The 22,861-nt window shown below is 49.6% G+C and overlaps 1 protein-coding gene across 1 annotated transcript in view; it reads right to left on the bottom strand.

The window, feature by feature from the left end:
* Positions 1 to 22,861, bottom strand: part of LOC138853133 (carboxypeptidase E-like) — a 164,446-nt gene that overhangs the window by 22,975 nt on the left and 118,610 nt on the right. Inside the window, exons 8-10 of the mRNA XM_070088070.1 lie at positions 8,637 to 8,776; positions 7,844 to 7,985; positions 7,074 to 7,255 (exon numbers count right to left, since the gene is read on the bottom strand). Of these exons, the coding sequence (XP_069944171.1) occupies positions 7,074 to 7,255; positions 7,844 to 7,985; positions 8,637 to 8,776 (464 nt within the window). The remainder of the gene's footprint in view (positions 1 to 7,073; positions 7,256 to 7,843; positions 7,986 to 8,636; positions 8,777 to 22,861) is intronic.

Raw genomic sequence — 22,861 nt, forward strand, 5'->3', positions numbered from 1 at the left:
TTATTTTTTAGATTATGGAAAGGTTAAATCATGTAATATATACTAGCACTTCTTTCTATATAATAACAGATTAACTTAGTAAGATCATTCAGATTCCACTAATTAGTGCATACGATAACGTTATTTGTACGATTTTCTTCTATATTGGTCATCAACAGTTTTGTTGAGTAAGCAATTGCAAGAGATGCATGGTGGTTACCATTGTGCAATAAAGACACATTTCAAGCTTCTAATGGAGCTGTCTATAAAGAGGCACTAATCTCCTGGTCAATATTCAAGTCATATTCGAAGAAGTATACAAGTTCTTCATCTTGGCTGAAGGAAGGAAGGAGTTCAACCTCTCTTGTCTGAAAAGCTGTTATTTTAATTGCTTGTTCAGATACTATGACAGACTAAGGTCACTTACCAGGTCATTGAGTTGTTCTTGGGAGAAATGCTGGGGCGCTGAAATGCTCACTTCATATTCACTTCTACTTCTATCACTTGTGTTACATCCTAAACTCGGAGTTTCTTCAACATGTAACAGTGGAAGGTCAGGCAGTGTTGTAAACACTGGTATGGGAACATCTTCGCTGTGGGCTACAGGTCTCCTTGCTGACTCTAAATCACCATAATCCCACATGACTTTCTTGTATCAGTTGAAACCTTTCACATTCATCATACAGAAATAACAGTCATCCTGGTGTTTTTTTTCAACTCTCTCCACACCATAGACACACCCAAGTTTAAACTTTTCCTTTGTCTATGTTTCTACTGTGGTAACATTGTACACAGGTTTGGCAAACATATGGGGAGCCCAAGACTTGTCTTGTTCTTCAAGCGTCCCTCCAAAATATGCAAGATAAGCTTCTTTCACAAAATATGTCATGGTTTTTTCTTTGTTTTTGCAAAGAATATTCGCCACAAATTTAGCAGAATGCATAAGTGTTTAAGGAGGATCGTCGTGAAGAACTCGTGTTTATCTAGAAAAAATAACCAAATGAAAGTTACAATATTGTCAGGTGGTCGTTGTTGATACAACTCTTTCCGTTAAATATTATATGATTTAAAATTAAAATTCTAATCTCATTAAAACTATATATACAAATTGTGTCCACATATAGACAGAGGCGCGTTATAGCTAAGTTGCCTGTTAACTGAGGGTAGGTATGCAATATCTCACAAACTAGACCCAGTTTGAGAAACTTGCTGACATCTTCAAATTCAGTTTATCTTATCTGGAGTTTATCTGGAGAGAGTTCCGGGGGTCAACGCCCCCGCGGCCCGGTCTGTGACCAGGCCTCCTTAGGTCAGTGTCCCAGGATGCGACCCACACCAGTCGACTAACACCCAGGTACCCATTTTACTGATGGGGAACATAGACAACAGGTGGAAAGAAACACGTCCAATGTTTCTACTCTGGCTGGGAATCGAACCCAGGCCCTCGCCGTGTGAAGCGAGAGCGTTAACCACCAGGCCACCAGAGCCCAGAGTAACCACATAATACCCTTAATACCTTCAAATATCTTTGACAATGAATTTTTATGTTTGACCAGTGATTTATCAATACTAATTTAGTATCACTTATTATTATTTATTAATAATTATCGTTAATTTTTATTTTTTTTGGCTATTAATTATTTTTATCATTGTTTTTTAATAATTGCGATTATTATTATATTAAGTAAATATTAACATCAGCATCTGAATAAGGATTATTATAATCATAAATAAGCGCTAAACCCACAAGGGTCATACAGCTGAGTGAGGTAGCAGATAATGTTTAGTGTACAACGTATAATAATAAAAGGCTTTACAAACATCGTTTTTTCATCTGTAAACTGTAAGATTTTTTTTTTTTTTTTTGGGGGGGGGGGGGGAAGATATTGACTTTATTTTCTTTTATTTTATATATGTAGTTTTTAGTATGTTAAGTCGAACATTTCTTCAGCGGAGACAATTATATTTCGGGTCTGTGTACAAAACAGTTTTTCGTAAACAAAATAAAAAATCTAAACCAACCTAACATTTAACTCAAAATCTAGGTTATTATAGGTTATTATAGGTTATTATAGGTTATTATAGGTTATAGGTTATTATAGGTTATAGGTTATTATAGGTTATAGGCTATTATAGGTTATAGGTTATTATAGGTTATAGGTTATTATAGGTTATAGGTTATTATAGGTTATAGGTTATTATAGGTTATTATAGGTTATAGGTTATTATAGGTTATAGGTTATTATAGGTTATTATAGGTTATTATAGGTTATTATAGGTTATAGGTTATTATAGGTTATTATAGGTTATAGGTTATTATAGGTTATAGGTTATTATAGGTTATAGGCTATTATAGGTTATAGGTTATTATAGGTTATAGGTTATTATAGGTTATTATAGGTTATTATAGGTTATAGGTTATTATAGGTTATAGATTATTATAGGTTATAGGTTATTATAGGTTATAGGTTATTATAGGTTATTATAGGTTATAGGTTATTATAGGTTATAGGTTATTATAGGTTATAGGTTATTATAGGTTATTATAGGTTATAGGTTATTATAGGTTATTATAGGTTATAGGTTATTATAGGTTATAGGTTATTATAGGTTATAGGTTATTATAGGTTATAGGTTATTAAAGGTTATAGGTTATTATAGGTTATAGGTTATTATAGGTTAAGTTATAAGGTAGATTATTTTAGGCTATTTAAGGTCCTTGATCCAAGGACCCTCAGGGTCCTTGGATCAAGAGTTCTTCACCGGCATCAAGGCTCCACCCTGAGGGTCCTTGGATCAAGAGCCCTCCACTGGCATCAAGGCTCCCCCTCAAAGGACATACAATTACTTATTACCAACATCTAACAATCAACGAACCTGGAGGGGGTTCCTGGGTCAACGCCCCCTCCGCCCGGTCCATGAGCAGGCTTTGCGGGGAATCAGAGTCTGATCAACCAGACTGTTACTGCCGCCCGCACGCAGTCCATTATTATTATAATCAAAACCAAGCGCTAAACCCATAAGGGATACAGCTGCACGCAGTCCAACATACGAACCATACAGCCCGGTTGGTCGGATACTGACTTGAGGCAACTGTCCAGTTCCCTCTTAAAGGCAGCCAGGGAGGCTATTGGTAATTCCCCTTATGTATGGTAGGGGCTGTTGAACAGTCTTGAGCCCCGGACATTTACTGTGTGCTCATGGTACCTCTACTTTTCATTGCGTTACGTTGCACCATTTGCCGAGTCTTGCTTTCGTGGGGAATGATTTTTGTGTGCAGATTTGGGACCAGTCCCTCTAGGGTTTTCCAGGTGTAGATTATGATTATATTTCTCGCCTGTGTTCCAGGGAGTACAGGTCAAGAGACTTCAAACGTTCCCAGTAATTAAGATGATTGAGGTTAGGTAAGGTTTGTCAGGAAACAGGACAAGTGTTTCCTGGCGCGGGTCTTAGTCATATGACGACCAATATCTGGAGTTTTTGGTCATCTGACCGAGGCCTTCCACTGGCTTACCCGTCCACCTCTTTAAAATTTAAGTTAAAGGTGCTTCACTGTACTTATACGTGCAGCGAAAGTTCTCTGTACATTCTCCAGGTCTGCGATTTCATCTGCCTGGAACTGGGCTGTTAGTGTTCCAACCTAGACAGAAAGTTCTCATTTTCCATCCTATCATTACCATCAAGGTGTCTTGATCCAGGGAATTGGAGCTTTTTTTTTCCTCGAATCAAACCTGGTAGTCTCTCCCCTTCCCAAGGCGCTGTGACCTTACATGTGTGATAAAACAGTAGTGACGTCACTGAAGACAGTGACGTCAATGAAGTCAGTAGTGACGTCAATGAAGTCAGTAGTTACGTCAATGAACAGTTGTGACGTCAATGAATAGTAGTGACGTCACTGAAGGCAGTAATCACCATGGACAGTAGTGACATCATTCAGCAGCTATGACGTCACTGAACAGTTGTGACGTCATTGAAGACGGTGGTGACCACCGTGACGTCAAGGTCACGTGTGTCGCCATTGTAACAGCGTCCTAGGGAGAGCTACCTCAAGCCTTAACTATGCAGCATACTAGTGCGTCAAGCTGCGTCAAGCTGCGTCAAGCTGCGTCAAGCAGCTTACATGACCACGTGATGACACTTGTCTTGGCCAATCACCGTCAAGCTGGCAGGACGAGGCCACTTCATTCAACGGGGGAGTAACCTACTGTACTCTACTCTCTCAGTATGATAATACAGTATTACTTAAGGACTCAGGTGGTGTTTAGTTATTCCAGTAAGTGAGAGAGTGTTAAGAAGCACAGTGGCAGCTGAGAGAAGCATCGCACACTGGGTTTTATTAATAAGATAAGAATGTAGTGAGTGGTTCCTCACCTGCTGGTATAATATCGCAGTAGCTGAGGTGGGCGGTCGGTGTAGCCAGACTACCCTTGTTGATGTTACTACACCACACACCACGACTGCTGCTGCTAGTGCTAGTGCTGCTGCTAGTGCTAGTGCTGCTAGTGCTAGTGCTGCAGTAGCTGAGGTGGGCGGTCGGTGTAGCCAGACTACCCTTGTTGATGTTACTACACCACACACCACGACTGCTGCTGCTAGTGCTAGTGCTGCTGCTAGTGCTAGTGCTGCTAGTGCTAGTGCTGCAGTAGCTGAGGTGGGCGGCCGGTGTAGCCAGACTACCCTTGTTGATGTTACTACACCACAAACCGCTGCTGCTAGTGCTGTTGCTAGTGCTGCTAGTGCTAGTGCTGCTAGTGCTGCAGTAGCTGAGGTGGGCGGTCGGTGTAGCCAGACTACCCTTGTTACTACACACACCACGACTGCTGCTGCTAATGCTGCTAGTGCTGCTGCTAGTGCTAGTGCTGCTGCTAGTGCTAGTGCTGCTAGTGCTGCAGTAGCTGAGGTGGGCGGTCGGTGTAGCCAGACTACCCTTGTTGATGTTACTACACCACACACCGCTGCTGCTGCTGCTAGTGCTGCTAGTGCTGCTGCTAGTGCTAGTGCTGCTGCTAGTGCTGCTAGTGCTAGTGCTGCAGTAGCTGAGGTGGGCGGTCGGTGTAGCCAGACTACCCTTGTTGTTACTACACCACACACCACGACTGCTGCTAGTGCTGCTAGTGCTAGTGCTGCTGCTAGTGCTGCTAGTGCTAGTGCTGCTGCTAGTGCTAGTGCTGCTGCTAGTGCTAGTGCTGCTGCTAGTGCTAGTGCTGCAGTAGCTGAGGTGGGCGGTCGGTGTAGCCAGACTACCCTTGTTGATGTTACTACACACACCACGACTGCTGCTGCTGCTAGTGCTAGTGCTGCTAGTGCTGCAGTAGCTGAGGTGGGCGGTCGGTGTAGCCAGACTACCCTTGTTACTACACACACCACGACTGCTGCTGCTGCTCCTAGTGCTGCTGCTAGTGCTAGTGCTGCTGCTAGTGCTAGTGCTGCTGCTAGTGCTAGTGCTGCTGCTGCTAGTGCTGCTAGTGCTGCAGTAGCTGAGGTGGGCGGTCGGTGTAGCCAGACTACCCTTGTTGATGTTACTGCACCACACACCACGACTGCTGCTGCTAGTGCTAGCGCTGCAGTAGCTGAGGTTGGCGGTCTGTGTAGCCAGACTACCCTTGTTGATGTTACTACACCACACACCACGACTGCTGCTGCTAGTGCTGCTACTGCTGGTGCTGCTAGTGTTGCTACTGCTAGTGCTGCTGCTGCTAGTGCTGCTGCTGCTAGTGCTGCTGCTGCTAGTGCTGCTGCTGGTGCTGCTAGTGCTGCTGCTGTTACTGCTAGTGCTGGTGCTGCTAGTGTTGCTGCTAATGCTGCTGCTGCTGCTAGTGCTGCTGCTGCTAGTGTTTCTGCTGCTAGTGCTGCTGCTGCTAGTGCTAGTGCTACTGCTAGTGCTGCTGCTGCTAACACTAGTGCTAGTGCTTCTGCTAGTGCTAGTGCTGCTGCTAGTACTGCTAGTGCTTCTGCTAGTGTTGCTGCTAGTACTGCTAGTGCTTCTGCTAGTGTTGCTGCTGCTAGTACTGCTAGTGCTTCTGCTAGTGTTGCTGCTGCTAGTACTGCTAGTGCTTCTGCTAGTGTTGTTGCTGCTGCTAGTACTGCTAGTGTTGCTGCTAGTGCTGCTGCTAGTGCTAGTGCTGCTGCTAGTGCTAGTGTTGCTGCTAGTGTTGCTGCTAGTGCTGCTGGTGCTGCTAGTGCTGCTGCTAGTGCTAGTGCTGTTGCTGCTGTTAGTGCTGCTGCTAGTGTTGCTGCTAGTGCTGCTGCTGGTGCTGCTAGTGTTGCTAGTGTTGCTGCTGGTGCTGCTAGTGCTGCTAGTGTTGCTGCTAGTGCTGCTGGTGCTGCTAGTGCTGCTGCTAGTGCTAGTGCTGCTGCTAGTGCTGCTGCTAGTGTTGCTGCTAGTGCTGCTGCTGGTGCTGCTAGTGTTGCTAGTGTTGCTGCTGGTGCTGCTAGTGTTGCTGCTAATGCTGCTGCTAGTGCTGCTGCTGCTGCTAGTGCTGGTGCTGCTGGTGCTGCTAGTGTTGCTGCTTCTGCTGCTAGTGCTGCTGCTAGTGCTGCTGCTGCTAGTGTTGCTGCTGCTGCTAGTGCTGCTGCTGCTAGTGTTGCTGCTGCTGCTAGTGCTGCTGGTGCTGCTGGTGCTGCTAGTGTTGCTGCTGCTGCTAGTGCTGCTGCTGCTACTGCTAGTGCTGTTGCTAGTGCTGCTAGTGTTGCTGCTGCTAATGCTGGTGCTGCTAGTGCTGCTGCTGCTAGTGCTAGTGCTGCTGCTAATGTTGCTGCTGCTAATGCTGCTGCTAGTGCTGCTGCTGCTGCTAGTGCTAGTGTTGCTGCTCCGCCAGGTAACTTACCGTCACCTGGAGGAGCATGGAGGGGGTGACTTACCGTCACCTGGAGGAACATGGAGGGGCGACTTACCGTCACCTGGAGGAACATGGAGGGGTGACTTACCGTCACCTGGAGGAGCATGGAGGGGTGACTTACCGTCACCTGGAGGAGCATGGAGGGGGTGACTTACCGTCACCTGGAGGAGCATGGAGGGGTGACTTACTGTCACCTGGAGGAACATGGATGGGTGACTTACCGTCACCTGGAGGAACATTAAGGGGGTGACTTACCGTCACCTGGCGGAGCATGGAGTCATCTGGTAGCGGTGCTAGATCAAAGTCTCTCCTGAGTGCTTCCTGGTGAGGCGGGTTGGTAACTGTGATGGTGTGAGTGAGAGGCAGGTAACCCTCAGCTGTAGCAGTCACCTCGTAGTCCCCAGGTACCAATAGTCGCCAGTAGTCACCGTTGTGCACTGATCAACACAGAAAAACATAAATCACTATTTTAATTGAGTTGCTCCTTCATGTTTAGACCGACTTTATCCTGACGAGGAGCTCTTGATTCAAGGAAGTGAAGCTAACCTCCCGTTCCTTGGATCAAACCTGATCGCCTCCACAGGCGCTGTTAACCCCTATGGCTAAGTATGTTTGAATAAATCACAAGGCGACATAAACACGAAGGTTGAGGAGTTGTGGTTGCCTGGGTCGAGTCACAGCTCCTGGCCCCGCCTCTTCACTGGTTGCTACTGGTGTTTGTGTCTTGTGGGATTATTCATACACTGACGAATGTTTATACGTAATGAATTACTGAGATGAAGACTCACTAAGATTTATTATTGATAATATAAAACTGACTTCCTTGTTTAATACACAAACCAACAGAATTATTATTATTATTGCAATATTTACAAGAAAGCGCGAAACTCGAATGGCTCAGGCATACAGTGTGTGTGTGCGTATATATATATATATATATATATATATATATATATATATATATATATATATATATATATATATATATATATATATATATATACACAATGTGTGATGCATCGTACCTGAAGTAACGTCGTGGTTGATATCTTCATCTCTGACGTGGGTATCATTGATGCGAGTGATGTTCTTGACGTGGATGAGTGTGTTAGGGATGCCTTGACCTGTCAACGAGTCCCTCACCACGCCCTTCACGCCCAAGTGTGTCTGACACAACATAACACAAAATGCTCTTCAAATTTCCCATGCAAAATATATGTTAGGTTTAAAGCCTAGTGCACCATGCAGACGGCTGAAACTACTGGAGGGAGAGACACCTTGCTCGTCAAGAAACGTGGCTTAATAAAGCTCTACACACAACGAAATGTGACTTAATAAAGCTGTACAGGGTTCAAGTTTATGCTGCAACGTGTGTCTTGTCTTCAGTTGTCAAGTGTACTGCGGCTCATACAAGAATTATGGGGTAACTAAGATATATTTAGGCTACCTAGGCTACAGTTCTCCCCTACAAAAAAACTTCAAAAATGCTTCAATACCTAAAATAGTAATAACATTTGAGTTATATATATATATATATATATATATATATATATATATATATATATATATATATATATATATATATATATATATATATACACTGAAAGATATACATACACCCTCTGTGTATATATCCTGTGGAATATACACCAGCAGTTAGATGAAAAATACTGGATATTAGCCATTAGTTATGCCAGGATGATATGACATTTCCGTCGACATGACTTAAGATTACATTGATACGAAGGGAAGTGACACATGACTCTACGAGGGAGAGTGCCACGTGGCACTTCCTTCGCTGGCAGTGTCATGACTAACCTGCCACATGTACTCCATGAGAGCCTCCTTGTTATCCAGCCACTCCTGCTGGAGGGAGGAGGCTGGAGGGTACTTGTCACACCCCACCTCCAGCGTCACCTCCAGATCGTTGGATGACAGGTAGTTGAAATCTTGCATACCTGAAGCCAGAGATGAATTGATTCACCCATACACCGATCCAGGTCACAACACACAGGTCATAAGTAACACACAGGTCATAACTAACATACAAGTCACAACAAACACACAAGTCACAACTAACAAGTCACAACTAACATAAAGGTCACAATAACACACACGTCACAACTAACACAGGTCATATTAACAGACAAGTCACAACTAACACACAGGTCACAATTAACACAGGTCGCAATAAAGCAAAGGTCACAACACAAGTCACAACTAACACACAAGTCACAACTAACACAAAAGTCATAACTAACACACAAGTCACAACTAACACAGGTCACAATAACACAGACCACAATAACACAGGTCACAGCTAACACAGGCCACACTAGCACACAAGTCACAACACACAAGTCACAACTTACAGGTCATACTAACACACAAGTCAAAAATAACACACAGGTCACAACTAACACAGGTCACAGTTAACAGGTAACGCAGAGGTCAACTAACACACAGGTCACGATTAGCACACAGGTCACATTTAACACACAGATCAGAACACACAGGTTACAACTAACACACAGATCAGAACACACAGGTCACAACTAACACACGGGTCAGAACACACAGGTCACAGCTAACACACAGGTCACAACTAACAGATCAGAACACACAGGTCACAACTAACACACGAGTCAGAACACGCAGGTCACAGCTAACACACAGGTTACAACTAACACACAGATCAGAACACACAGGTCACAACTAACACACGGGTCAGAACACACAGGTCACAGCTAACATACAGGTCACAACTAACATACAGGTTCAACTGACACACAAGTCACAACTAACATACAGGTCACAACTAACATACAGGTCACAACTAACACACAAGTCACAACTAACATACAGGTCACAACTAACATACAGGTCACAACTAACATACAGGTCACAACTAACATACAAGTCACAACATACAGGTCACAACTAACATACAAGTCACAACTAACATACAGGTCACAACTAACATACAGGTCACAACTAACATACAAGTCACAACTAACATACAGGTCACAACTAACATACAGGTCACAACTAACATACAGGTCACAACATACAGGTCACAACTAACATACAAGTCACAACTAACATACAGGTCACAACTAACATACAGGTCACAACTAACATACAGGTCACAACTAACATACAGGTCACAACTAACATACAGGTCACAACTAACATACAGGTCACAACTAACATACAGGTCACAACTAACATACAGGTCACAACATACAGGTCACAACTAACATACAGGTCACAACTAACATACAGGTCACAACTAACATACAGGTCACAACTAACACACAGATCACAACTAACAAAGTCACAACTAACATACAGGTCACAACATACAGGTCACAACTAACATACAGGTCACAACTAACATACAGGTCACAACTAACACACAGATCACAACTAACAAAGTCACAACTAACATACAGGTCACAACTAACATACAGGTCACAACTAACATACAGGTCACAACTAACATACGGGTCACAACTAACATACGGGTCACAACTAACAAACAGGTCACAGCTAACACACCGTTACAGTGAAGGAAGTGGGTAGAGTACAGTGAAGGAGGTGGGTGAGTACAGTGAAGGAGGTGGGTGGGTACAGTGGAGGTGGGTGGGTGGGGTGGAAGGAGGTGGGTAAATTTTACAGTGGAGGTGGGTAGGTGGGGTGAGGGGTGGGTGGGAGTACCCGGTGAGAGGAGGTGGGTGGAGTACAGTGGGGTAGGTGCAGTGAAGGAAGGTGGAGGTGGGGGAGTACAGTGAAGGAAGGTGGAATTTTGATGAAGGAGAATTGGGTAGAGTACAGTGAAGGAAGAGGTGGGTGGAGTGGGGAGGTGAAGGAGGTGGGTAGAGTGGAGATTGAGAGGAAGGTGGGTGAGTACAGTGAAGGAGTGGAGTAGAGTACAGTGAAGGAGAGTGGAGTGGGTGAGTGAAGGAAGGTAGGTAGAGTACAGTGAAGGAAGGTAGGTAGAGTACAGTGAAGGAAGGTAGGTAGAGTACAGTGAAGGAAGGTAGGTACAGTGAAGGAAGGTAGGTAGAGTACAGTGAAGGAAGGTAGGTAGAGTACAGTGAAGGAAGGTAGGTAGAGTACAGTGAAGGAAGGTAGGTAGAGTACAGTGAAGGAAGGTAGGTAGAGTACAGTGAAGGAGAATTGGAGTGGAGTACAGTGAAGGGAAGGTGGGTACAGTGAAGGGAAGGTGGGTGAAGTGCAGTGAAGGAGGTGGGTAGGTACAGTGAAGGAAGGGTGGGTGGAATTGCAGTGAAGGAAGGTGGTGAGGTAGAATTGAAGGAAGGTGGGTGAGTGCAATTGAAGGAAGGTGGGTAGAGTACAGTGAAAGGTGGAGTCTGATGAAGGAAGGAACAGGTAGAGTACAGTGAAGGAAGGTGGGTGAATTACAGTGAGAGGAGAATTATCTGCAGTGAAGGAGATGGAGTGAGTGCAGTGAAGGAGAGGTGGGTGAGTACAGTGAAGGTGGTACAGTGAAGGAAAGTGGGTGGAAGTACTGTGAAGGGAAGGTAGGTGGAAATTACAGTGAAGGAAGGTGGAGTGAGTGCAGTGAGGAAGGTGGAGTGGAGTACAGTGAGAGGAAGGTGGGTACGGTGAGGAGGTGGGTGAAGTGCAGTGAAGGAAGGGTGGGTGGTACCCGGTGAAGGAAGGTGGAGTGAGTACAGTGAAGGAAGGTGGGTAAATTACGGTGAAGGAAGGGTGGAGTGGAGTGCAGTGGAAGGGAGGGTGGGTAGAGTACAGTGAAGGAAGGTAGGTAGAGTACAGTGAAGGAAGGATGAGGTACAGTGAAGGTGGAACAGTGGAAGGGAAGGGTGGGTAGAGTGCAGTGAAGGGGTGGGTGGAGTGCAGTGAAGGAAGGTGGGTGGGGTACGGTGAAGGAGGGTGGGTAGAGTGCAGTGAGAGGTCAAGTGGGTGCAGTGAAGGAGGGTGGGTGGGTGCAGTGAAGGAGAGGTGGGTGCAGGGTGAAGGAGGGTGGGTGGGGTACAGTGGAGAGAAGGTGGGTGGAGTGCAGTGAGGAGGTGGGTGGGGAATTACAGTGAAGGGAAGGGTGGGTGGAGTGCAGTGAGAGGAGTGGGTACGGTGAAGGAGGTGGGTGGGTACAGTGAGGAGGTGAGTGGGAGTACAGTGAAGGAGGAGTGGTAGGTACAGTGAGGAAGGTGGGTGGAGTACAGTGAAGGAAGGTGGGTAGAGTGCAGTGAAGGAAGGAGTGGGTAGGCAAATTGAAGGAAGGTGGGTAGGGTGGGGTGAAGGAAGGTGGAGTGAGGTGGGATTGAAGGAAGGTGGGTAGAGTAGAGATTGGAAGGAAGGTGGGTGGGAGATTGAAGGAGGTGGGTGGGTAGAGTGAGATTGAAGGAGGAATTAGGTGAGCAGAGATTGAAGGAGGTGGGTGGAGTAAGGTGGAAGGGAAGGTAGGTAGAGTGAGGTGGAAGGAGTGGAGTGGGGTAGGGTGAAGGAAGAGTGGGTGGGTGGGGTGAAGGAGGTGGAGTGGGAGTGGGGTGAAGGAAGGTAGGTAGAGTAGAATTGAAGGAGGTGGTGAGTGAGCAGGTGAAGGAAGTGGGTAGAGTAGAGATGAGAAGGAGGTAGGTAGGGTGGGGTGAAGGAAGGTGGAGTAAAGTAGGGTGAAGGATGGTAGGCAAATTAGGGTGAAGGAAGGTGGGTGGGAGTAGGGTGAAGGAAGGTGGAGTGGGAGTGGTGAAGGAAGGTAGGTAGAGCAGAGATTGAAGGGTAGGTAGGGTGAATTGAAGGAAGGTGAGTAGAGTGGGGTGAAGGAAGGTGGGTAGGGTGGGGTGAAGGAAGGTGGGTGGGTAGAGATTGAAGGGAAGGTGGAGTGAGTGGGGTGAAGGAGGTGGAGTGGAGCAGGATTGAAGGAAGGTGGGTAGAGTGGGGTGGAGGTGGAGTGGGAGCAGGGTGAAGGAAGGGTGGGTGGGAGTGAGATTGAAGGAGTGGGTGATGGGGTGAAGGAAGGTGGGTGGGAGCAGAGTTGAGGAGGTGGAGTGGGAGTGGGTGTGGAAGATGGGTGGGAGTGGTGGGAGAGGTGGGCGGACTAAGTTGAAGGAGGTAGGTGGGGCAAGTTGAAGGAAGGTAGGTAGAGAGTGAGGTGAAGGAAGGTGGAGTGGGGTAGGGTGAAGGAGTGCAAGTGGAGCAGAGATTGAAGGGAAGGAGGTAGAGTGGGGTGAAGGAAGGTGGGTAGAGTAAGTTGAGAGGAAGGTGGGCAGAGTAGAGGGTGAAGGAAGGTGGAGGTGGAGGCAGGGTGAAGGAAGGTGGAGTGGAGTAAGGGTGAAGGAAGGTGGGCGTAGAGTGGGGTGGAAGGTCTTGGGGTGGAAGGAGGTGGGTGGGAGTGGGGTGAAGGATGTAGGTGGAGTAGGGTGAAGGGTGGGGTGGGAGTGGGATTGAAGGTGGAGTGTTGGAAGTGGGGTGGAAGGAGGGTGGAGTGGAGTGAGTTGAGGAAGGTGGAGTGGAATAAGATTGAAGTGGGTAGATTAGAGTGGGGTGAAGGAAGGTGGCTGGAGTGAGATTGAAGGAGGGTGAGTGGAAGTGGGGGTGGTGGGTGGGTGGAGTGGGGTGGTGGAGTGGGTGGGTGGGATTGGAAGGAGGGTGGGTGGAGTGGGGTGGAGAGGTGGGTGGGTGGGAGTGGGATGGAGGTCAGATGGGTGGTGCAGCGTGAGAGGAGTGGAGTGGGGTGGATTGGAGGTGGGTGGGAGTGAGGGTGAGGGTGGGTGGACGTGGGAGTGAGTTGAAGAGAGGTGGGTGGGAGTGAGATTGAAGGAGGTGGGTGGGTGAGATTGAAGGAAGGGTGGGTGGGAGTGAGATTGAAGGTGGGTGGGTGGAGTGGGGTGGAAGGAAGGTGGGTAGAGGTAGAGATTGAAGGAGGAAGGAGCAATTGGAGTAAAGGTGGTGGAGTGGAGTGGAGTGAGATTGAAGGAAGGGTAGGTAGAGTGGGGGTGAAGGTAGGGTCAAGTGGGGTGAAGGTAGTGTAGGGTGAAGGGAATGTAGGTGAGTGGGGTGAAGGAGGTGGAGTGATGGGTGGAGGTGGGTGGGTGGAGTGGGCGAAGGTGGGTAGAGAGTAAGATTGAAGGAAGGGTGGGTGGGTACAGTGAAGGATGGTAGGTAGAGTACAGTGAAGGAAGGTAGGTAGAGTGCAGTGAAGGAAGGTAGGTAGAGTACAGTGAAGGAAGGTGGAGTGGAGTACAGGTGAAGGGGTCAGATGGGGAGTACAGTGGAAGGAAGGTGAGTGGAGTACAGTGAAGGAAGATGGGTAGGTACAGTGAAGGGAGGAGTGGGTGAGTACATTTGAAGGAAGGAGTGGGTAGAATTACAGTGAAGGAAGGTGGATGGAGTACAGTGAAGGAGGTGGGTACAGTGAGAGGAGGTGGAGTGGGAGTGCAGTGAAGGGAAGGGTGGATGGGGTACGGTGAAGGTGGGTTACCAGTGAGAGGAAGGTGGAGTGGGGTGAGGTGAAGGGAGGAATTGGGTGGAGTGCAGTGAAGGAGGGTGGGTGGTACAGTGAAGGGGAGGTGGGTGGGAGTGCAGTGGAGGGGTGGGTGGGTACAGTGGAAGGAGAATTAAGATGGGGTGCAGGTGAAGGAGTGGAGTGGGGTGATTACCCAGTGGAAGGTGGAGGTGAGAGTGCAGTGAGGAGGGTAGAGTGCAGTGAAGGAGGAGTGGGTGGGTGCAGTGGGGAGGGTAGATGAGGTGAGTGAAGGGAGAGTGGAGTACAGTGGAAGGAGGTAGGTGGAGTGCAGTGAAGGAAGGTGAATGGGAGTACAGTGAAGGAGGGTGGGTGAGTACAGTGGGAGGTGGGTGGGGCAGGTGAAGGAGGTGGGTGGGTACGGTGAAGAGGTGGGTGGAGTACAGTGAAGGAAGGTGGGTGGGGTGCAGTGAAGGAGTGGGTAGAGTGCAGTGAGGAGGTGGGTGGGGGTACAGTGAAGGAGGAGTGGGTGCAGTGAAGAGGTGGGTGGAGTGCAGTGGAGGGGTGGGTAGAGTACAGTGAAGGGTGTGGAGTGCAGTGAGAGGAAGGGTGGGTGAAGTGCAGTGAAGGAAGGTGGTGAGGCAGGGTGAAGGAAGGTGGGTAGAGTACGGTGGAGGAAGGTGGGTAAAATTAGGGTGAAGGAGAGTCGATGGAGTAGGGTGAAGGAAGGTAAGGTGGGAGTAGAGATTGAGAGAGAGAAGAGAAGAGAGAGAGAGAAGAGAGAGAGAGAGGGGAAGGTGGGTAGGGTGGGTGAAGGTGGGTAGGGTAGAGATTGGAAAGGAAGTGGAGTGGGGTGGGGTGAAGGTAGGTAGGGTGGAGTGAAGGGAGGTGGGTAGGGTGGGGTGAAGGAAGGTGGTAGGGTGGTGAGGAAGGTGGTAGAGATTGAAGTGAGGTGGGTAGAGTGGGGTGAAGGAAGGTAGGTGAAGTGGGGTGAAGGAAGGTGGTGGGGTGGGTGAAGGAAGGTGGTAGGGTAGAAGGTGGTAGGTAGGGTAGAATTGAAGGAAGGTAGGTAGAGTAGGGTGAAGAAGGAAGGTGGGTGGGGTGAAGGAGGTGGGTGGGTGGGTGGGTTGGGGTGGGTGGAGCAGGGTGGAAGGAGGTGGGTGGGGGAGTAAGATTGAAGGAGGTGGGTGGAGTGCAGGTGAAGGAGGGTGGGTAGAGTGGGGTGGAAGGAAGGTGGGTGGGGTGAGATTGGAAGGAAGGTGGAGTGGAGTGAGGTCAGAGGAGGAGTGGAAGGCAGTGAGATTGAAGAGGAGTGGGGTGAGCAAGGTGAGAGGAGGGTGGGGTGGAGTGAGGGTGAAGGAAGGTGGAGTAAGAGCCAGAGATTGTGAAGGAAGGTGGGTGGGGAGCCAGGGTGAAGGAACGTGGTGGAGTGAAGTTGGAAGGTGGAGTAGGTAGAGATTGAAGGGAGGTGGGTGGTCAAGATGAAGGAAGGAGTAGATTAGAGCAGGGTGGAAGGAAGGTGGGTAGAGCAGGGTGGAAGGAACGTGGAGTAGAGTGGGGTGGGAAGGTGGTAGGGTGGGATTGGAAGGAAGGTGGGTGGGAGCAGGGTGAGAGAGGAGGTGTAGAGTACGGTGGAAGGTGGGTGGAGTGGGGTGAAGGAGTGGTAGGGTGGGGTGAAGGAAGGTAGGTGGGAGTAGGGTGGAGAGGAGGGTGGGTGGGGTAAAGGTGAAGGAAGGTGGGTGAGTAGGGTGAAGGAAGGTGGGTAGAGGTGGGGTGAAAGTGGGTAGAGTGGGATGGAAGGAAGGTGGAGTGGGAGCAAAGGTGAAGGGAAGGTGGGTAAGAACAGGAAGGAGGTAGGTCGAGTGGGGTGAAGGAAGGTGGAGTAGAGTAGAGATTGAAGAGGAAGGTGGTGGTGGGATTGAAGGAAGGTGGGTGAGTGGGGTGGAAGGTGGGTGGAGTGGGGTGAAGGAAGGTAGGTGGGGCAGAGTTGAAGGAAGGTGGTGGATCAGAGATTGAAGGAGGTGGGTGGGAGTAGGGTCAGAGGAAGGTGGGTGGGAGTGGGATTGAGAGGAGGGTGGGTAGAGTGAGGTCAGGTGGGTGGGGTGGGGTGAAGGAAGGTGGGTGGAGTAAGTTGAAGGAGGTGGGTGGAGTGAGGTGGAAGGAGGTGGAGTGGGAGCAGGGTGGAGGAGTGGGTGGGGTGAGTTGAAGGAAGGAGTGGAGTGGGAGTGGGTTGAAGGAGGGTGGGTGGAGTGGGGTGGAGGTGGGTAGGGTAGGGTGAAGGAGGTGGAGTGGGAGTGGGGTGGAGGGTGGAGTGGAGTGGGGTGGGAGGTGGGTGGAAGTGGGATTGAAGGAGGTGGGTGGAGTAGAGATTGAAGGAGGTGGGTGGGGTGAGGTGGAAGGTGGGTAGGGCAGAATTGAAGGGAAGGTGGGTGGGGTGAGGTTGAAGAGAGGTGGAGTGGGGAGGATTGAAGGTGGGTGGTGGGGTGGAAGGAGGTGGGTGGGAGTGGGGTGGAAGGTGGGTGGGTGAGATTGAAGGAGGTGGAGTGAGATTGGATTGAAGGAGGTGGGTGAGTGGTGCGGAAGGTGGGTGGAGTAGGGTGGAAGGGAGGTGGGTAGGTAGGGTGAAGGGGTGGGAGTGGGGTGAGGGGTGGGTGGAGTGGGGTGAAGGAAGGTGAGTGGAAGTGGGGTGAAGGAAGGTGGGTGGGGTAGAGATTGAAGGAAGGTGGGTGGGAGGTCAGGGTGGAAGGAGGTGGAGTAGAGTAGAGATTGAAGGAAGGTGGAGTGGAGCCAAGGTGAAGGAGGTAGGTGAGTAGAGATTGAAGAGGGTGGGTGGTGGGGTGAAGGGAAGGTGGGTAGACAGAGATTGAGGGAGGAGTGGGTGAAGTGGGGGTGAAGGTGGAGTGAGTGAGATTGAAGGAAGGTGGGTGAAGTGTATTAGAGTGGAAGGAAGGTGGAGTAGAGTGGGGTGAAGGAGGCTGGAGAGCAAGGTGAAGAGGAAGGTAGGTAGAGTAGGGTGAAGGAAAATTAGGTGAGGTAGGGTGGAAGGAAGGTGGGTAGGTAGGGTGAAGGAAGGTGGGTGGGTGGGGTGAAGGAAGGTGGGTAGGGTGGGGTGAAGGAGGTGGAGTAGAGTGGGGTGAAGGAGGTGGTGGGAGGTAGAGATTGAGGAGGTGGGTGAGCCAGTGTGAAGGAGGTGGAGTAGAGGTCAGAGATTGAAGGAAGGTGGGTAGAGTGAGATGAAGGAAGGTGGGTGAAGTGAATTGAAGGAGAGGTGGGTAGGGTGAGATTGAAGGAAGGTGGAGTGGATTGAAGAATTAGGTAGAGTAAGATTGAAGGAAGATTAGGTGGAAGTGAGGGTGAAGGAAGGTAGGTAGAGTGGGGTGGGAAGGTGGAGTGGGGTGGTGGAAGGAGTAGGTGAGCAGGGTGAGAGGAGGTAGGTGGGATGAGATGAAGGAGTGGAGTGGAGACGGGGTGAAGGAGGTGGAGTAGGGTGGGAATTGAAGGAAGGTGGAGTGGGGTAGGGTGAAGGAGGTGGTGGGAGTAGAGATTGAAGGAAGGTGGAGTAGAGATTGAATTGAAGGAAGATGAGTGAAGTAAATTGAAGGAAGGTGGGTAAGTGGAATTGAAGGAAGGTGGGTAGAGTAGGGTGAAGGAGGGTGGAGTGGAGTGGAATTGAAGGAAGGTGGTGGAAGGTGGGGTGAAGGGGTGGGTGGGTGAAGTGAAGGAAGGTGGGTGGGATTGGAAGGAGGTGGGTAGGGTGGGGTGAAGGAGGTGGGTAGAGCAGGGTGAGAGGAGGTGGAGTGGAGCAAGGGTGAAGGAGGTGGAGTGGGAGTGGGATTGAAGGGTGGAGTGGGAGTGGGGTGAAGGAGGTGGGTGGAGCAGGTGAGGAAGGAATGGGTGGAGTGAGATTGAAGGAAGGTGGGTGAGAGTGAGATTGAAGGAAGGGTGGAGTGGAAGTGATTGAGAGGAAGGTGGGTAGAGTGGGATTGAAGGAAGGTAGAGTAGTGTAGGGTGGAAGGAGAGGTGGGTAGAACAAGGTGGGGAAGGTAGGTGGGAGTGGGGGTGGAAGGAGGTGGGTAGAGTAGGGTGGAAGGTGGGTGAGTAGGGTGGAAGGAGGTGGGTAGAGTAGGGTGAAGGAAGGTGGAGTAGAGCAAGGTGAAGGAAGGTAGGTGGAAGTGGGGTGAAGGAAGGTGGGTAGAGTAGGGTGGAGAGTGGGTGGTGGGGTGAAGGAGGTGGGTAGGTATGGGTGAAGGTAGGTAGGAGTGAGGTGAAGGAGGTAGGTGGGCGAATTGAAGGAGGTGGGTGGGAGTGAGGTGAAGGTGGGTGGGTGGGGTGAAGGAAGGTGGGTGAACAGGTGAAGGAAGGTGGAGTAGGTAGGGTGAAGGGAGGTGGGTGGGGCAGGGTGGAAGGAGGTGGAGTGGGAGTGGGGTGGAAGGAGGTGGGTGAGATGGAAGGAAGATTAGGTGGAGTAGGGTGAAGGGTGGTAGAGTGGGGTGGAAGGAAGGTGGAGTGGGGTAGGGTGAAGAGGAAGGGAGGGGTGGTGGGGTGGAAGAGGTGGAGTGGAGTGGGTTGAAGGAAGGAGTGGAGTGGAGTAGAGATTGAAGGAAGGTGGAGTGGGGCAGGTGGAAGGAAGATTGGAGTGGGAGTGATTGAAGGAAGGTGGAGTGGGTAAGGGTGAAGGAAGGAGTAGGCAAAGTGGGGTGAAGGAGGTGGGTATAGTAGAGATGAAGGGAGGTAGGTGGGAGTAGGGTGAAGGAGGTGGGTAGAGTAGGGTGGAAGGAAGGTTGGTGGGGCAAGGTGAAGGAAGGTGGGTAGAGTGGGGTGAGAGGAGATTGGGTGGGAGTGGGGTGAAGGTGGGTGGAGGTGGGGTGGGAAGGTGGGTGGGGCAAGGGTGAAGGTGGGTAGGGTGAGGATGGAAGGAGGTGGGTGGAGTGAGATTGAGAGGAGGTGGGTGGGAGTGAAGTTGAGAGGAGAATTGGGTGGGGTCAGAGATTGAAGGAAGGGTGAGATTAGAGATTGAAGGAGGAATTAGGTGGAAATTAGAGATTGAAGGAAGGTGGAGTAGGCAAGGGTGAAGGAGGAATTAGGTGAAGGTAGGGTGAAGGTGGGTAGAGTGGGTGAAGGGAGGTGGGTGGGGTGGGGTGAAGGAGGTGGGTGGATGGGGGTGGAGTGGGGTAGAGATTGAAGGAAGGTGGGTGGGGCAGGTGAAGGAAGGAGGTGGGGTGAGATTAGAGGAAGGAAGGTGGAGTGGAGTGAGATTGAAGGAGGGTGGGTAGGTAGAGATTGAAGGAAGATTGGGCCAGAGTGGGGTGGAAGGAAGGTGGGTAGAGGCAGGTGAAGGAAGGTGGAGTAGAGTAAATTGAAGGAAAAGTAGACGTAGAGTGATTGAAGGAATGTGAGAAATTGAAGGAAGTGGGTAAATTAGGGTGGAGAGGTGGGTGGGAGTGGGGTGGAGGGAGGGTGCGGTGGGGTGGGTTGAGGTGGGTGGGTGGAGTGGGTTGAGGTGGGTGGGGTGAGTTGAGGAAGGTGGGTGGGAGTGAGTTGGAGGGTGGGTGGGTGGGGTGGGATTGGAAAATGGGTGGAGTCAGGGTGGAGGAGGTGGGTGGGGTAGAGATTGAAGGAGGTGGTGGGAGTGGGGTCGAAGAGGAAGGTGGGTGGAGTGGGATTGGTGGGTGGGGGTGAGATTGAAGGAGAGGTGGCTCAGAGTGAGATTGAAGGAGTGGGTAGATGGTGAAGGTCAGTGGGTGGGTGAGATTGAAGGAGGTGGCTAGGTGGATCAAAGGAAGATGGAGTAGAGTGGGAGATTGAGAGGGTGGGTGGGTGGAAGTGGAAGGAGTGGTGAGTGGGGTCAGAGGAGGTGGAGTAGAGTGGGGTGGAGGGTGGGTGGGTGGGAGTGGGGTGGAAGGAGGTGGGTGGAGTGGGGTGAAGGAGGGTGCAGGTGGAGTGGGATTGGAGGGAGATGGAGGTGGGGTGGAGGAGGTGGGTGGGAGTGGGGGTGAGAGGGAGGTGGGTGGAGTAGAGATTGGGGAGGTGGTAGGTGAGATTGAGAGGAGGTGGGTGGAGTAAAGGTGGATGTGGGTGGGTGGGAGTGGGGTGGAAGGAGGTGAGCTAGAGTGAGATTGGGTGCGTAGTGTGAAGGAAGGTAGGTAGAGTAGGGTGAAGGAAGGTAGGTAGAGAAGGGTGAAGGAAGGTAGGTAGAGTAGGGTGAATGTAGGTAGGTAGAGTAAGATTTCGTTCGGATTTTTAACCCCGGGGGGTTAGCCACCCAGGATAACCCAAGAAAGTCAGTGCGTCATCGAGGACTGTCTAACTTATTTCCATTGGGGTCCTTAATCTTGTCCCCCAGGATGCGACCCACACCAGTCGACTAACACCCAGGTACCTATTTGCTGCTAGGTGAACAGGACAACAGGTGTAAGGAAACGTGTCGAAATGTTTCCACCCGCCGGGAATCGAACCCGGGCCCTCCGAGTGTGAAGCGGGAGCTTTAGCCACCAGGCCACCGGGCCACCTGAAGAAAGGTACGTAGAGTAGTGTGAAGGAAGATAGGTACAGTAAGGTGAAGGTAGGTAGAGTAGGGTGAAGGAAGGTAGGTAGAGTAGGGTGAAGGAAGGTAGGTAGAGTAGGGTGAAGGAAGGTAGGTAGAGTAGGGTGAAGGAAGGTAGGTAGAGTAGGGTGAAGGAAGGTAGGTAGAGTAGGGTGAAGGAAGGTAGGTAGAGTAGGGTGAAGGAAGGTAGGTAGAGTAGGGTGAAGGAAGGTAGGTAGAGTAGGGTGAAGGAAGGTAGGTACAGTAGGGTGAAGGAAGGTAGGTACAGTAGGGTGAAGGAAGGTAAGTACAGTAGGGTGAAGGAAGGTAGGTACAGTGGGGTGAAGGTAGGTAGGTAGAGTAGGGTGAAGGAAGGTACGTAGAGTAGGGTGAAGGAAGGTAGGCAGAGTAGGGTGAAGGAAGGTAGGCAGAGTAGGGTGAAGGAAGGTAGGCAGAGTAGGGTGAAGGAAGGTAGGTAGAGTAGGGTGAAGGAAGGTAGGTACAGTGGGGTGAAGGAAGGTAGGCACAGTAGAGTGAACGAAGGTAAGTACAGTAGGGTGAAGGAAAGTAGGTACAGTGGGGTGAAGGTAGGTAGGTAGGGTGAAGGAAGGTACGTAGAGTAGGGTGAAGGAAGGTAATCACAGTAGGGTGAAGGAAGGTAGGCACAGTAGGGTGAAGGAAGGTAATCACAGTAGGGTGAAGGAAGGTAGGCACAGTAGGGTGAAGGACGGTAGGTACAGCAGGGTGAAGGAAGGTGGGCACAGTGGGGTGAAGGTAGGTAGGTAGAGCAGGGTGAAGGAAGGTGGGCACAGTGGGGTGAAGGTAGGTAGGTACAGCAAGGTGAAGGAAGGTGGGCACAGTGGGGTGAAGGTAGGTAGGTAGAGCAGGGTGAAGGAAGATACGTAGAGTAGGGTGAAGGATGGTAGGTACAGTAGGGTGATGGTAGGTAGAGTACGGTGAAGGAAGGTAGGTAGAGTAGGGTAAAGGACAGTGGGTAGAGTCGGGTGAAGGTAGGTGGGTAGAGTAATGTGAAGGTAGGTCAGTAGAGTAAGGTGAAGGTAGGTAGGTAGAGCAGGGCAAAGGTATGTAGGTAGAGTAGGGTGAAGGAAGGTAGGTAGAATAAGTTGAAGGAAGGTAGGTAGGTAGAGTAGGGTGAAGGAAGGTAGGTAGAGTAGGGTGAAGGAAGGTAGGAAGAGTAGGGTAAAGATAGGAAGAAAAAGGGAAAGGAATAGAGATGAGAAATAAAGATGAAAGAATTACTGTGATAGAAAGAAGAGACAGGTCAGTAAGGTTAAAGGTACCTCTGACTTCCCTGCTACTCAAGGTAAGAATATTCTGATTGTCAGAGACTCTCAGGTAAGATATATGGACCATGCTTTTTGTAACAGAGATAGGAAGGTCAGACAGAGGGCGTGCCTCCCATGAGCTGGTGTTAGGGACACAGTCAGCAGGTTGGATTATATTATGTCAAGTAATGGGAACAAGCCCATTATCTGTCTTAGTGCTGGGGGTAATGACATCAGGAGGGGCAGGAGACAGGAGCTACTGGATAAGTACAGGTCAGCCATAGAAGTAGTCAGGTCTAAGGGTGGGATCCCAGTCATATGTAGCATCTTACCTAGAAGGGGAGTTGGCAATGAATGGATGTCTAGGGCAATTGGTATAAATTACTGGCTAGACAGGTACTGCAAGTAACTTGCAATCCCATTCATTGATAACTGGGACAAATTCTATGGCAAACGTGATATGTATGCAAGGGATGGGGTTCATCTCTCTGGGGCTGGAGTGGTTGCATTAGACAATTTGATTGAGAGGGTAATTGATGACTTGTCTAGGACTTTAAACTGATATATTATAGAGGTATGGGTGTTTGTGGGAAACAATCAGGATGCGGTATTAGGGTTGAAAACAGCAGATATTATCAGGATACTTCAGGAATATGTTTAAAAGACAATATGTAAAATACAGTTGCTAGTAAAGGCAAAGCAATTGTTCAACAAAGAGAGATAGTAGAAGGCAACGAGTGACTAGCTCCCTTAAGGTTTACTATACAAATAATAGGAGTCTAACAAA

This window comes from Cherax quadricarinatus, chromosome 23, assembly GCF_038502225.1.
Source record: "Cherax quadricarinatus isolate ZL_2023a chromosome 23, ASM3850222v1, whole genome shotgun sequence".
In the NCBI taxonomy this organism is placed as follows: Eukaryota; Metazoa; Arthropoda; class Malacostraca; order Decapoda; family Parastacidae; genus Cherax; species Cherax quadricarinatus.